This window comes from Stegastes partitus, unplaced genomic scaffold, assembly GCF_000690725.1.
Source record: "Stegastes partitus isolate 25-593 unplaced genomic scaffold, Stegastes_partitus-1.0.2 Scaffold1025, whole genome shotgun sequence".
NCBI lineage: Eukaryota > Metazoa > Chordata > Actinopteri > Pomacentridae > Stegastes > Stegastes partitus.
The window spans coordinates 1-15,453 of record NW_007578756.1 but is presented as its reverse complement, the minus strand read 5'-3'; the positions used below and the strand labels follow the sequence as shown (position 1 = coordinate 15,453).

General features: G+C 38.8%; 2 protein-coding genes across 2 annotated transcripts; both read left to right on the top strand.

The window, feature by feature from the left end:
• The first annotated feature begins 2,888 nt into the window (after nucleotides 1–2,888).
• LOC103367189 (C-type lectin domain family 4 member M-like) lies at nucleotides 2,889–6,342 on the top strand. The gene is made up of 7 exons (XM_008295146.1): nucleotides 2,889–3,037; nucleotides 3,309–3,434; nucleotides 3,901–3,999; nucleotides 4,083–4,877; nucleotides 4,983–5,125; nucleotides 5,544–5,653; nucleotides 5,750–6,342. Exons 2-7 carry the CDS (start codon nucleotides 3,329–3,331, stop codon nucleotides 5,886–5,888), a joined length of 1,392 nt encoding a protein of 463 aa, XP_008293368.1. The 5' UTR covers nucleotides 2,889–3,037; nucleotides 3,309–3,328; the 3' UTR covers nucleotides 5,889–6,342.
• Nucleotides 6,343–10,863: 4,521 nt separating this feature from the next.
• On the top strand, nucleotides 10,864–14,623 carry LOC103367188 (C-type lectin domain family 4 member M-like). Its single transcript, XM_008295145.1, has 7 exons — nucleotides 10,864–10,982; nucleotides 11,234–11,366; nucleotides 12,024–12,122; nucleotides 12,221–13,015; nucleotides 13,192–13,334; nucleotides 13,821–13,930; nucleotides 14,056–14,623. Exons 2-7 carry the CDS (start codon nucleotides 11,261–11,263, stop codon nucleotides 14,192–14,194), a joined length of 1,392 nt encoding a protein of 463 aa, XP_008293367.1. The 5' UTR covers nucleotides 10,864–10,982; nucleotides 11,234–11,260; the 3' UTR covers nucleotides 14,195–14,623.
• The last annotated feature ends 830 nt before the right edge of the window (nucleotides 14,624–15,453 follow it).

Sequence of the window (15,453 nt, the reverse complement as noted above, 5' to 3'; positions counted from 1 at the left end):
AGCCTCCCTTCGTGCCTCTTTCCGAGCTTCTGCTCCTGCCTCGCCTTCATTGAGGATTTTTTCCTTATGTTCCTGATCCACATTTTGAGCTTCCCACCTGCATCGAACCCAAGTCTTCTCCATTGCTCCCAGGACTATCACCGCACAACTGGTAACAACCCCGCCTCGTTTTCATTCTCATCTTTACAACAGTTTCTACAATAAACCTTATTTTTGATTCCATCTCTCCTGAGTGTCATTTCTGGTCAACCAGCCTAGTTATCCCGTGACAAACTGATTTAAGACAAAGTGACACTGGCACGTTGATTTCATGAGGCAGGTGTGTAGGAGAAGTACGAGCGTGTCCAAAGAATACAGGCATTAAAAAAAGATTCCTGCAGACTGACCAACTTGAAAAAAAAATACAATTATTAGTTATGCTTTAGTACCTTAATTTGCCTTTATCAAGAATGTGGTTTAGTGCAAAAAGAGAAATGTTAAATATGAAGCGACTGTAATTTCGACACTTAACAAAAACCAACCTAATTATGGTATGTGGAGAATATTTATTCTTGGACATTTTTCCAAGTTCGACAGAGTGCTGCGGTTCGTTTGCAACCGTATTAAAACTAAAATATTACACATTGCGAAACATTTCAAACTCAGCACTTTAGTTTCAACAGTAAATAAGCAAACTGAAGAGACCTAATAAGGCCACAGGCAGATATCCAGACCAGCGTAGTTATACAAAAAACACTTTCAGGCTCAGCTGCTGTGCACTTCCTCAACAAACTCTGACTGTATCTATTAATTATGACCTCTCTGCATCATGCTAATGCACTCCATATTATCAAAGTGGGCACAAGTTTCCTTTAAATTCAACCCAAATGGCAGATTCTTGTTTCAGTATTTTCAGATTTCTTTTTTTCTCTGTGGAAATGATGGAAATGGAGGAGAAGGCATCACTCTCGCAGCATCATTCCTCACAGCAGCTGCTGTTTCCTGGCTCTGTCCCCTCCGTGAGCTCCATAGAGAATGCTGAACTGCTACATTATCATTAGCATGTGATGTTCACACAGGAACCTGACTAAGCAGCAGCTGCTGAGCGGGTGACAGGTTAGGAACCCGCCGGGGTGTTGGAAATCTTTGGAACCAGCTTGAATTGTTCCCACAAGACCTGTTACTGTTGCTCTGATCCAGAAATATGTAGCGAATTGTGAAGCTGCAAAGGACCCACATTGTGTGCAACAGCATGAGTGGGAGCACGAAACATGAATGGATTTACTCCATTATTTGATCAAATTAAAATGTCCATCAAGCTCAGATGAATATGAATGATTGAAAACACGGTTCAATGCCAAATTTCTGCTGCAGCCAGTGCTCTGAAGAATAAAAACTGCAATTTTCACTATGATCACAATAAGATAACAACATAGGATGCGATACAAAGTGCTCTTGATGAGACATGAAAATCAAAAAGCATAATGTGAAAATACATAAAAAGGTTTTAAAAAGAGAGAAACAAAATATGAGATGGAAATATGTTAAATTAGCACAAGGCAGATGAAAAAAACAGAGTGAAAAATACAGCAGCACAGTGCAATATTTCAATGTTTTCCTAAATTCAATGCAATTAAAGGCAGTGGCAAACCGAAAAGTCTAAAGCTCTCATTTCAAAGAACTGGGGGTTGGAGCAGATGTCAGGTTTTCTTGGTGGTGCATAAATAATGAATGCACTCTTTGACACACAGGAAGGCAGAGTAAAGTTGTGGGAAGTGAACTGATGTGATTCACTTTCCTGGGTTCAGTGAAGACTTCTGATTCAGCAGCAGATGACTGGTCCAGTTTTTAGGGAGGCCTGCAAAGTAATCAAGTGTGATGAAGATGATGATGCAGAGAAGTTCCTCTAAATCCTGCTGAGAAATAACATTCTTGATGCGTTCTTAAAGATGCAGCACGTTGATTTTGTCATTCTCACCACTACAGCACAGTCTTCTGGTGATATTGTTTCGTATGTCTGTGTGTTTTCTGCATAATTACAGGACGTGTCCTTGTTTTCCATAATCTAAGGTAGTGGGAGGATGTAAATGTTGAAACAAAAGAGACAAATAATGATACTGAGTTGCTCTGATTACAAGTGTTTAAACATTTGTGTGCTTAGAGAAGATCAAGAAAAAAACAAAACAAAACTACACAAGTCCACATAAGTGACAGAAACAGACAATTAAATGATTGACCTGAGTCAGGTTTGTGTCACCCTGTGCTCAAATGAAAACTGCAGTGCCAGCATTTATGGCATTAGTGTGTTGTTGGGAAATGTGTTCTTCCTCATATCTGTTCTAGGAACAGTGCATTTCATTTTAATGTAAATGAAGGCTTGAATTCAAATGATTCCTCGAGATTCAAATTAAGGTTGAATGGATGAGTGAAAAAAAAAAGTCCTTAGAATGCAACCAGTGAAATCACCTTTATGGCATCATGACCTTAGAGAAGGCAGGTTTATGACAACTGGAGACACAAACTGATTCCTCAGACTTCTTAGGTTGTGATGATAAAGGATGCACTTGGTCAATCTTTTTGCTTTGTGAGATTCCTAACTGTAGGAACTGGTAATCTAGTGTAAGTGCAGCCGGATTCTCTCAGCACTACGGTTGTAGTTTCATCATCATTAATCCTCCTTCACATCTTTCCTTGACCTCCCATCGAGGTAGTTGAAAAGGGTTTAAGGAGACATATAGGCGCTCATTTTTTGACTATTTGACAAAAACCAAAAGCACACACCAGCATTGCTGAGATCCACTTAAAGGGTCAAGAGTATCCTGAGTGAAATATTCCCCAGTCAGCTCTGTGATCTGACTTCCGCTGACTAACTGAATGAGGAAGGACCACCTACTAACCAACCCTCTGCTCCTGCTTCTATAGACACAAATGTAAAGAAACGTTTCAAACATCATTTCATGAAGTTTAGCTGCGACCTGCGGGGAGAACATAAGGCTTTGCCGCCTTCTTCGTCTTTCCAGTTGATACACTGCATCTGTGATCATCTCTACAAAGAGCAGTAAGGTGTATTTAATTTATATTTGACACTCATGGAAGTTTAGGTCTATATCTGGAATTAATATCCAGTGTTGTGCTACTTAAAGTTTTTCTAAATCAGCAACAGAGAAACAGATGTTATTCTTTATTTGTAGAGTTAATTTATTTCTCTACTGGAATGGATTTTGGGTCAATGTCTGTTGTCTAAAATGTGCCGTATAAGTAATGGTGACTTGAATTGACCTGCATTTATCGGACGCTGATGTTCTTTTTTTTTACTAATAATACTCCAGCTTGTAAGGCAGAAGTAAAGATGAGTGTCGAGTACCGTGCCTCCACAGCGACAAACATGGACATTGAAGACAGTAAAATTGCCTACAAGCAGCTTTTTGGGGAGAACAGCCAACTCCGCTATTCAGGTATGTTTCCTGCAGCTATCAAAAGAAATCAGAAGAGAAATCGTATCAGAATGGCACAATGTTGTGTCTCTGAGGCAGCTGGATAACCTGCAAACACAGCACATGCACCTTTTAATCGAAGCAAATTGTTTTTTGTTTTAAAAAAACTCAAAAATCAATGCAGTTTTACATCCTGTTGCAGCCTGATCAATGCAACACTTTGTTCATTTCACGCCATCAAAATGAATTAAAAGAAAAATCAGTTTGAGACTTTTAGACTTTTTGAGACATTACTTCACAAATGGATGATTGTTTCTCAGTTTTGGCTTTAGTTATTCTTATCTGGGATGATTTTTGTACCATAAAACTAATTTTGTTGCATGTTGCTTGTAATGAATGTTTTGCCTGGTATTTTGCAACAACTAAGTTCCTTGGATCACTTCATCAATTTTCAGTGTCTGTTTCCGCTTTTCTTGCTGTCTTCTAGTTTTTGTGTTGAGAAACAGCCCTTTCAAGGTTGCTACAGTTTGCTTTGGGCTGCTCGCTGTCATCCTGCTGGTTGCGATCATAGGTCAAGACGTCCGCAGTGAGTCTACCTGTTTGTTTTCTCCGTCAAATGTTCACATCAGTATTCACGTTAACTCGCGCCTTATCTCTCCTCTTCATCAGATCAAAAAGTAGAGCAAGACCATCAGAACAACTTAAAAGCCATGAATCAGGAGAAGGACGCCCTGCAAAAGAACCTGAACACGGTGCAAAAAGACAAACGGGATCTGGAATCCAAACAGAATCGGTTACAGGAAGAAGTTGATTACAGGTCTAAAAGGACCAATGTAGTACAGATCAACAACGATGTACTAACTCAGGAAAGAGACACACTGAAACTCAGTCACAGCCAGCTACAGACCAACAGCGATGCTTTAAACAAAGAGTTAAAAGAGCTACAAACCGCTAAAGACCAGCTGCAGACGAACCAAAATGCCTTGATTACAGCCAACAGCCAGTTACAAAAACAGCATGATACAGTTCTTGCACGTAGAAACGAGCTCCAGACCAATTACGACTCAGTGAGCAAAGAAAGGGACAACTTACAGAACAAGTTCAACAATGTAACCGGGGCCAGAGAGCAGCTGCAGTTAACTTACAATGACTTGATCCTGAAAGTAGAAAATTTGCAGGACAGATATAACGTCTCTGTCAGTGAGAAAGACAAGCTAGCAAGCAGTCACCAAAACCTGACTACAGAAAAGGACACCCTGCAGGCCTCTTATAACTCAATTAAAAAGTCAGAAAATGACTTGCAGGTTTCTTACAAATCACTGCTTGGGGAAAAAAATGAGCTTGAGAGCAGTTTAAGGAACGTGACGGCGGAGAGAGACCTGCTGAAGGTGAAAAACGACAATCTGACTGCTGAGAGAGACGAGCTGGTGGACAAATTTGGCAAACTGAATGTGACGATTCAAGGTAAGCGCAAAAAGTCTGAAAATGTTTCCTCACCTGGAAAAGCTGTCTGAAACTACTTTTCTCTCAGTGTGTAGTTCTTGATGAACATTTTTCTCACAATCACAGACAAGAAATGCCCCAGTGGCTGGAGGAAGTTTGAATACAGCTGCTACTACCCCTCCTTTGCCAGGAAATCTTGGGCCTCGGCAAGGTCAAGCTGTAAACTCAAAGACGCTGACCTGGCAATCATAAACAGCAGAGAAGAATTGGTGTGTGCAATTTTTGATGTAAATGTTACTGTATGAATAAGTGTCACCATATACATCTGGGGGCCTTGTACTGTATTAAAGTTGCACTAAACATATTTTCATGTGTGGTGTGACTCATCCAATGGTGTCATTGCCCTCAGCTACACAAAGTTCTCATTCGTTCTTACGTTTGAGGATGACACAACACTGACAACATTTTAAAGTTTACATGGCAAGCTCACAAATTTTCAACAACATTCAGTAGTCTGTTTTAGCTCTGTTTTTGGTCTCCACCAGTCTTGAGGAACATGTATCTGCTCAATCCTCCACTGGCTCACTCAAATTATTTCTGAAGTTTTACAATGCCTCTTCAGCTGCAGCCCATTTATAACTATGTTTGACAAAGCATTGCAGTAACTTGGTGTCTTCTTCCTTGCAGGAGTTCATTAAAGGCCTGTTTAACAGTGACAGAGAAATCTGGATTGGATTGACTGATGAAGGACTGGAAGGGCAGTGGAAATGGGTGGATGGGACACCGCTGACAACAGCGTATGAAACCAATTCTATATCTTGTAATGCTGGCTTCATTTGACCAAAGATAAAGCAGTATGTCATCTAAACTGGATGTCTCCCGTCCCTCTGCAGGTTCTGGGGTAAAGGCCAGCCCAACAGCTATGATGGGAGGAACCAGGACTGCGTGGAGATCTGGCACCGTCAAACAGCGGATGGGTATTGGAATGACGAGAACTGTAACAATGAACAATACTCCATTTGTGAGAAGTAGTTTTCTTGCACAGAGCGGCCTGAAGCGTTGGTTAGATACCACTCAGCAACACGTTTTTGTGACCGGTTTGCACACAGTGACACACACCACCGCCAACAGCTGAAGCCCGAAATGGACTTTATTGTGATGAGTAATGTTTGATGGAGTTAAATTTAGCAGACAGCTGAAGAAACAGGTTGATGTAGGTTGTTTTGAGCAAACTGCCTTGTTAATGTGGAACCATGACTGGTCCAGAGGGGACGGAGATTTCTATAAATATCTGTACACATTGTAGAAACTGTCAGTGTAATGAATGATGATGACAATGATTAGACATTTGCTAATGGATTCTATTTTTAACAAGTGACAATTGCTACACAGTTTAGTTTTCCCATGTGCATGATTACATCAAACCAAATAACTAAACTGATTATTTGATTCAGTGACTAATAAATGCATTTCTGAAGAACCTGTACTCATACTGTTTTTATTATTACTGTTTACTGATGTTGTATTTTTGTTGTCATTTTGTCATCATGACAACATAATAAAATGCCATAGGTGGACACAAAACAGCAATAAATACTATATTATCAAAAATATATAAATAGGAACCATGAAGTTGGTGTTATTATTGCTGATATGCAGATGTTGCTGTATTGGATCTGCTTAAAGTTAAATAAAGTGGGTTTTTTTTTTTTTGTTTAAAATACATTTTAGATATTTATCTGTACATCCATCCATCCATCCATTATCTATACACCGCTTAATCCTCATTAGGGTCGCGGGGGGGCTGGAGTCTATCCCAGCCGACTTAGGGCGAAGGCAGGGGACACCCTGGACAGGTCACCAGTCTATCACAGGGCTACACTTAGAGACAGACAACCAAGCACACTCACATTCACACCTACGGACAATTTAGAATCACCAGTTAACCTCAGTATGTTTTTGGACTGTGTGGGAGGAAGCTGGAGAACCTGGAGAGAACCCACGCTGCATGGGGAGAACATGCAAACTCCACATAGAAAGATCCCGGTGCCGGGACGCGAACCAGCAACCTTCTTGCTGCGAGGCAACAGTGCTAACCACTGCGCCACCCTGCAGCCCTTCATTGGAATATCACTACCTTTATATCTAATCTATTATCTACACAAGTGGCGGGCCGTGCATTTTACTCCTAGGCCTTCAGTGGGTTGCTTTCATATTAGCCTTTGTAACAAGGGAAAAATATGTATTATTTAATAATGTTTTTACATATATTTTGCCATGAAATGATGGAAGGAGAGAGATTTTTACATAATCGAGTAGCAGTTTGCTGAGAATCTGGCAATGCTGAAACAGTGGAACACAACATGATCACAAGAATTTGGCATTTGACAAGGATTGACAAAAAAAATGACTCTTTTATGTCAAAAATGAAAATAGATTTCTACAAAGTCATGGCAGTTCATTAAAAATAAAAAAAAGAAAGCAAGTGATTGCATAAGCACAGCCACAAATTGTCAGTTAAGCTGATTTCTGAGCTTTGACTCGGCCACTCCAGAACATTCACCTTGTTGCCTTTAAACCATTTCTGTGGAGCTTTGACTTTATGCTTTGGGTCATTGTCTTGAACAGAATTAAAATTCATTAAACTGAACTGAAATGAAATGAAGTCATTCTAAAAAACAACCTCTGCTAAACACATTCCCTCATACACAATCTGTCTATTGGACACAGTCTAGATATTTAAAGGTTTTCTCTTAGTTATTTAGAAACATTTGATTTTCCTTATCAGGATGCTGAATTTGCATTTGGTTTTCTGCTGAAATTTGGTTTCAGATTTTGGTTTTAGGTTTTGTTGACGTAACAGGCTTTTGTGTATTAAATATTTATTTGGGTTGAACCTTGTACAATAAAACTGAATTTATAGGGGTGCTTTTCTTTAATCTTGTGTGGCTTTGTTGCAAAGAGGACAAACTATCTGGGCTATCTCTCTAAACAGTTTATGAATGTGTCATTTAAAGTGACGGGTGAAGAATCATCTTTATTCACAACACATTTTTTTTGTTTAAACATGATATTTTTGGGCATTGTTTTGATAGTGAAAGCAATCACTTTTTCATGAACCGTCAAGGACGGAAGCACAGCAGCTGCTGGAAGAAAGGAGTTGTTCAACCTAATTGCACAATATCAAAACTAAGCAATGATACATTTCATAACTTTCAAGTTCAGCACTTTTCTCTCAGCAGAAAATCAACCTCAGATTCAGCTTGCATAACAAACTGGGCAGAGCTAATGAGGTCAGAAGCAAACAGAACTACACAAAAACCCTGACTGTATACGTTCATATATGGCCTGTGTGCAGCTCTTATGGATGGCCACACTCATGTTTCCCGTAATTTAGAATATGCTGTAAAAAAATAAAATTAAAAAAACAATCTTGCATGAAAATTGTGAAAATCTGGTCGCAAGGGTGCCATCAAAGATACATTAAAAATGATGTCATGCTGAAATGTTTAAAAACTTCAAAAAGGAAAAAAAAAGTGAAATAACAAGTATCTGTGAAAATAAATAAAAAGCAGATGTAAATACAGTAAAACAGGATTGAACAGTATTTCGACTGTTTTCTGGTCCATGGGAACCTGCTGACTGGATCAGGTTACTCAGTCCCTCACTGCAGTAAAAACAAGCCACTGGTCTTGACTTGTGTTGTATTTAAGCTGGACTGCCTCCGTTTATCTCAACTGTTGTTCAGTAAAATTAAACCTTGCAAAGTGCATGTTAATCTTGAGGAAATGCAACAGACAGCCAGCTTCCTTCTTTTTTTTTTTGTGTTTGTTTTGATATAGAGTGCATTATTCCTCCTACTAGCCTCTTCCTGGCTCCTCACAAATGCACTTACATCTCACACAAACTCATGGACAGCGCTCAAAACTGAACTGAAATGTGCTGAAATGAATTTAAATGAACTGAAATGAACTAAACTGCTGAACTGAACTCTTTTTGAGAACTAGAGACTGCTCACTGCTTGAACCCATTCCTCCATAAACACGACATCATAATGACTAGAAGTTCATTCTAGTCTAGAAGCTAATTAAGGAACATTTGATTTTCTTTTTTGGGACGATGAATTTACATTTGTCGAGACTTGTGTTTGATTAGTATTTGGGATGTATATGACAGGATGTAAATAATGTGTATGTGAAGTTATTGTCATTTAATATGTTTAATATCTATGCAGTATCTGGACAATATATTTTGCTTCAATAACTTAAGGTAGTGGGAGCATGCAGATATCAGACAGGAAACGCCTGACAATGATGTCTTGTTGGTCAGATTACAAATATTGAAACATTTAAGTGCTTACACATATAAAGATAGATTTTAAATGAAAAACTACACAATCAAAAGTCAATATAAATGATAGATGGCAGTTTGACATAGTCATAGAAAGGTTGCACAATACTTCGAGAAGTTAAAGGCGTGGATTTAGTGGAAGAGCAGCATGTTCAGAAGAAGTAGTTTTGCCAGATGTCATCAGTTTGCTCAGGAAATACAGAAAAAATTGCAACTCCACCTCCTTTTCTCATGAACTCAAGCTCTCCTACTGAACATAAAGTTGAAAGCATTTTGACTCAGTAATAAAACTTGATTTGTTGATTTGATGTCAAAGATGGACCGGTCAAGTTTTTTTAGTAGACAGTTGTAAAACTTGCACCATTGATCTGACTCAGATTTTGCCACCAGATGCTGATATGAAAACTGCAATGCCAGCAATGTGGGTTTTGTGAAATCGGTTCTTCCTCATATCTGTTCATGCAAACTTGCTTGTCACATGGGGAAATTTCAGCGCTGCTGCTTAATGATGTGGCAGGAGGCGCGTGTTTAATACAACCAGAAACTTGGAGTAGTTTCTCAAAAGGGTTATCTTTAAAATGTGTTTGATTAAAATGAAAAATAAACACATCTTAGGGCATGATGACAACGGCTGTGGTCCAGTAGGCATATATCGAGGTGGCAGTCATGATGAGAGCTCGCTGAATTCTTTAAATTTTCTTCATTTCTCTGCTCCTTTACCAGAGGGTACACTGGTCGATCCGCTACGAAATGAAAAGAAATAATATCACTATAGAATTTTCTGACAATCAACATGGTGTACCATCATTGCATCGGTACTGTGCTACTGTAAGTGCAGCTGGAGTCTCTTAGTGTCAACTCTCCTTCACAACTGTTGTTTTTCATCCAAGTCAAGAAAAACTGTTTAAATCATCACATTTTTAGAACAATTTTTGCTTGATTATTTCTAATTTCCCTGAGTTTTTTGTAGCATAAAATATATTTATACAGATATTTGTGAATTTTTAGCTTAATATTTGTAATACTTTCAACATATATTTGTATATTGTATGTATGTATGTATGTATGTGTGTATGTATGTATGTATGTATGTATGTATGTATGTATGTATGTATGTATGTATGTATGTATGTGTGTATGTATGTATGTATGTATGTGTGTATGTATGTATGTATGTATGTATGTATGTATGTATGTATGTATGTATGTACAATCAGTTATGAAAGTTCCTTTTTGTGATCAAGTACGTCACGTAGACGTATGATGCATGTTTTGTATTACCGTAACATGCAGCTGTATGCCTTCCAGAGAATGTCACTATAGTAAACTTCTGCATTCTGAACTTTTTTATGAATGTGTGCTTGACTTCAACTCACCCATAATCAGAGACTATTTGATCTACTTGTTCAACATTGCAGATTCTAAATTGGTGGCATAAAGAGAAATAACAGGGACATTTTCAGGCTTGTATCTGTAATAGTTCCACAGATACTGTCGCTCAAAGATAGCCTCAAATTGAATGTATCCGGGGCGAAAAATTCCGCTTTTTGACACAACACCCTTTGACCCTATTTCTGACTCACTGAGAGAAAGAAGGGAGGCTCTCGCTCCACCTACTTTCCAGCCCTCTACTCCTTCCCATCAATACACAAATGCAAAAGAACATTTTAAACTTCATTTCATAAAGCAGAGGTGTGAGCTAAAGGAGGTAGATTTGACCTTCCGTGCTTCTTCACATTGCTTCCACTGTGTCTGTAGCCATCTGTAAAAGGAGCGGTAAGGTTTGTTTATTGTATTTATAGAACATTTATGAAAGTTTAGGTCAATATACTGCATTAATGTCCTGTGTTGCATTACAAAAAAGAACGTTTTTCCTTTTTGAAATCCACAAATAAATGTTTACTTGAAAGATTGACGGAAAAAGTAATATAAGGTTGATTTTCTTTTCGTCTGTATAGAAGCTTTCTGTTGTAGTAAAACTCAGCAACTTTTTCAGATACTAGAAATGATTGTTTTTCCCTAATCAGACTCAAGCTCATAATACAGAAGCTACGATGACTCTCGAGTACCGTGCAACCACAGAGGCACAAACAGACAGCGGTGACAGTAAAATTGCCTACGAGAAGCTTTTTGGGGACAGCAGCCAATCCCGCTTTTCAGGTAACAAAATAACCTTCAGTTTTAAATTTTGCTGCTCTCGTCAACAGAAATGAGAAATGCTTATACTTGCTGGTCATTCTGCATGTTGGAGAAAAGAAATGATTTCCTCCATTGTCATATATTATGACACTATTATACTATCACCTTGGCAAAGAGTTTCTTATTTACACAAAACAACATAAAGTGTGTTTCAATTCACAAACCTTTTTTTCATTGTTGCTCCCTGTCAGTACAATGTTTTAAAAGATGATTGTTTATTGGTTACCATGTTGTGTTTGGTCCATTGCACAAGGGGACAAAAAAACTAATATTACTAAACAAATTTCACTTGTGTTGCTCTTAAATTTTTAATTCAAATTTTGCCAGGACATAGTAAAAATACTGGAAAAGCACTTTAACAAATAAAGCTATAATTATAACTTCAGCCTTTTCTATGACAAAATGTTGGAAATCACTGCATGTATTGCCTACTACTAACAATGACAATGAATTATGCGTGTTACTTAATATTAATTACTTAGTGTATTTTGCATGAAATGACGAATGCACAAACTGTTTTGTTTAGTATTTTGCAGCACGACTCATTGTAACCACATGTTCCTCAAATCACTTCATCAATTTTTTAGTTTTGTTTCCGCTTTTCTTGCTATTTTTCAGTTTATGCGTTGAGAAATAACCCTTTCAAGGTTGCTGCAGTTTGCCTTGGGTTGCTCGCTGTCCTCCTGCTGGCTGGGGTCATAGGTCAAAGTGTGCACCGTGAGTCTTACCTGTTTGTTTTCTCCGTCGAACATTCAACATTGCATCGATATTGTGATAAATTCGCTGATTCATCTGTTATCTCATTTCTTCCTCAGATCAAAATGTAGCACAACATCGTCAGAACAATTTAAAAGTCTTAAGTCAGTGGAAAGAGGACCTGCAACAGAACCTGAACGCAGCGCAGAAACAGAAGAAAGATCTGGAAGCCAACTACGCTCAGTTACAGCAAAATTCCGACAACTTATTGCAAAAGAGAGACCAACTGCAGAGCAGTAACTACCAACTGACTCAGGAAACAAACACACTGAAACTTAGTCAAAGCCAGTTACAGGCCAGCAACGATGCTTTAAATAAAGAGTTAGAACAGGTAAAAGCCTCTAAAGACCAGCTCCAGGCAAACACCAGCGCCTTGAGTACAGCCAACAACCAGTTAAGAAAACAGTATGATTCAGTTCTCAGACACAAAAACGAATTACAGACCGCTCACGACTCAACCACCAGGGAGAGGAACAACTTACAGAACAAGTTCAATAACGTAACCAGAGCCAAAGAGCAGCTGCAGTTAAGTTACAATGACTTTGCTGGGAAAGTAGGACATTTACAGGACAGATATAACGTCTCTGTCAGCGAGAAAGACAAGCTAGCAAGCAGTCACCAAAACCTGACGACAATAAAGGACACCCTGCAGGCCTCTTATGACTTAATTAAAAAGGCTGAAAGTGATTTGAAGGTTTCTTACGCGTCACTGCTTCAGGAAAAAAACGAGCTTGAAAGCAACTTGAAGAATGTAACCATGGAAAGAGACCGGCTGAAGGTGATAAACAACAATCTGACTGCTGAGAGAGACGAGGTGCTGGACAAAGTTAACAAATTGAACACAGCCATTCGAGGTAAGTAGATAGAAATGTTTTTAAAAACATGAACATTTTTCCTCTAAAGGAAAATTGCATGTGGTTGGCTAAATCCTGAGGAGCCATGCTGTTTGATGGAAAACAAATCCAATTATCCAAAACACCACTTTAAAAATCACTATAATTCTTGATCAACAATTATCTTACATTTACAGAGAAGAAGTGCCCCACCGGCTGGATGAAGTTCCAGGACAGCTGCTACTATGTTTCTGTGAGCAAGAAAAGCTGGGAAGCGGCCAGATCATTCTGTAAAGGCAAAAACGCAGACCTGACAGTCACAAAGACCCGAGATGAACTGGTGTGTTTATCTGCGTAAATTCCTCTTTATATGCATCACTGTATGTGTCACCATATTCATTTAGGGCCCTTACGTTTTGTTTAAACTGCACTAAACACATTTTCAGAGATACCAAAGTGTTCTTTTGTATCTTTCTGCTCATAGTTTTGGTTTAATGAATGACAAGTAAACAGAGAATAAGTTATAACTTTCTGGCTGTCTTTTTTTTTTAACATTTTAAGTTTACATGGCAAGCTCGCAAATGTAAGTTTAGCATTCAATGGTCTATTTTAGCTCTGACTTTGGTCTCTACCAGTCTTGAGGAAAATATAGCTGCTCAATCCTCCACTGTGTTAACGAGGTAGTCACTCACTTTGTACCACATGCTTCATCCATTGTTAGCCAAGAATGATATGTATATTTTGCTCCACTTCTTCCATTAAACCTCATCCATAACTATGTATGACAGGTCAGTAGTGCAGTAACTCTATGTCTCTTCTTTCATAGGACTTTGTCAATGGCTTGTTTCACAGTGACAAGGAAATCTGGATTGGACTGACTGATAAAGGAACAGAAGACGTGTGGAAATGGGTCGATGGCACCGAGCTGACCACACCGTAAGAAACTAGACACATATTTGTTTATATGCAAAACAGTAAAAATTCCACCAGATGTCGACTCCATTAGTCCAAGGAAAGGGCCGTTTTTAGTCTAATGCTGCATGTGTCTCCTCACTCTGTAGGTTCTGGGGTAGCGGCCAACCAAACAGCTATGACGGGAGGAACCAGGACTGTGCGGAGATCTGGCGCCGTGGAGGAAAGAAAGCAGAGTGGAACGATGAGGGCTGTGACTATGAACGATACTGGGTCTGTCAGATGTAGTTTTCCTGCACTAGAGTATTGGTTAGCGACCACTCAGCAGCACGTTTTTTGACCGGTTTGCATACAGTGCCAACCGCTGAAGCCTGAAATGGACTGTATTTTTTATATTTTAGATTTATCGGACAGCTGATGAAGCAGGTTGATGTAGGTTATTTTGAGCAAACCACCTTGTTAATGTGGGGCTACGACTGGCCTAGGTGGATCTGAGTGTTCCTTTAATATCTATACATACTGTTGCATCTATTCTGTCAGCAAAATAACTAATTTCGACATTTGTTGTCCCCTGAGTTAAACCGTAACAGCCCACTAGAGGGAGACACACCCCACAGTTTTCCAGTGGTTTAAGACTAAACATCAATACTTAAAGTTCTTCATTGCCTTCTTGTTGTATTAACATAAACAACTTGATTAAATCTATGCAGAAACTGGTGTGATTATGTTCTCTACAACCTTTTCTCTGCATTACATCCCTCTATCTACCAACCTTCAGTCTTCTATACAAACTTTCTCAATCAAATTACCATGGCATTGGTTCCAGTGCATGTACTTCCACATTAGAATTCTTAATTCTGACAGGGAGGCTTTCAGGTAGCAGCAAGGGTGCTATATTGATGCATATGTTGTACAAATTGCTGGGGAAAAGAATGATTTAAATTTATCCTTTTAACATAGTCAATTTCTATTGAAATTTGACATATTTTCTGGCACCAATCTCCATCAAGATTTTACATACACTGCACTTTGGACTCGTGAGAGCACAGTAATTTAGGACATTAAACAATAAAACTGTTTGTGAATAAGCTTGTCACATTGCTTCTTGAATCTCTTCTAACATTTTTCCTGGCACTGTCATAGCCAGAAAAGAAGCATCTTCCTTAACCCCTTTTTGGATCGACACCTTTTTAGTTTTTTCCTTGCACAATGAATCCTAAACACAACTTAACAAAGTGAATCATCCACACATTTTAAATGTCACATTTATGCTGTCAGAAAGGCTCGGCTAGGGGATGGATTAAAAAGACAAAATCTTCCTTGGAGTACAGTTAAAACCATCATTAAGAAATAGAAGAAATATGGCACATGCAACAATCTGCCAAGGGCAATCCACCCTCAAACACTAAGTGAACATGCAAGAGACTACTGAGGGAGACCACCAAGAATTATAAGCTTCAGTGGCCGAGATAGGAGAGACTGTGCATACAACAACTGTGCTGAAAGAATCTTGACCAAAGTTTGCCAGAAGAAATGTGGGAGACTCT

Coding starts and splice junctions, on each gene's coding strand:
- LOC103367188 (XM_008295145.1), top strand. CDS start 11,261: ATGACTCTCGAGTACCGTGCAACCACAGAGGCACAAACAGACAGCGGT. Junction 11,367..12,023: donor CAGCCAATCCCGCTTTTCAG/GTAACAAAATAA, acceptor GCTATTTTTCAG/TTTATGCGTTGAGAAATAAC. Junction 13,335..13,820: donor CAAAGACCCGAGATGAACTG/GTGTGTTTATCT, acceptor CTTCTTTCATAG/GACTTTGTCAATGGCTTGTT.
- LOC103367189 (XM_008295146.1), top strand. CDS start 3,329: ATGAGTGTCGAGTACCGTGCCTCCACAGCGACAAACATGGACATTGAA. Junction 4,000..4,082: donor CATAGGTCAAGACGTCCGCA/GTGAGTCTACCT, acceptor CCTCTTCATCAG/ATCAAAAAGTAGAGCAAGAC. Junction 5,654..5,749: donor GGGACACCGCTGACAACAGC/GTATGAAACCAA, acceptor GTCCCTCTGCAG/GTTCTGGGGTAAAGGCCAGC.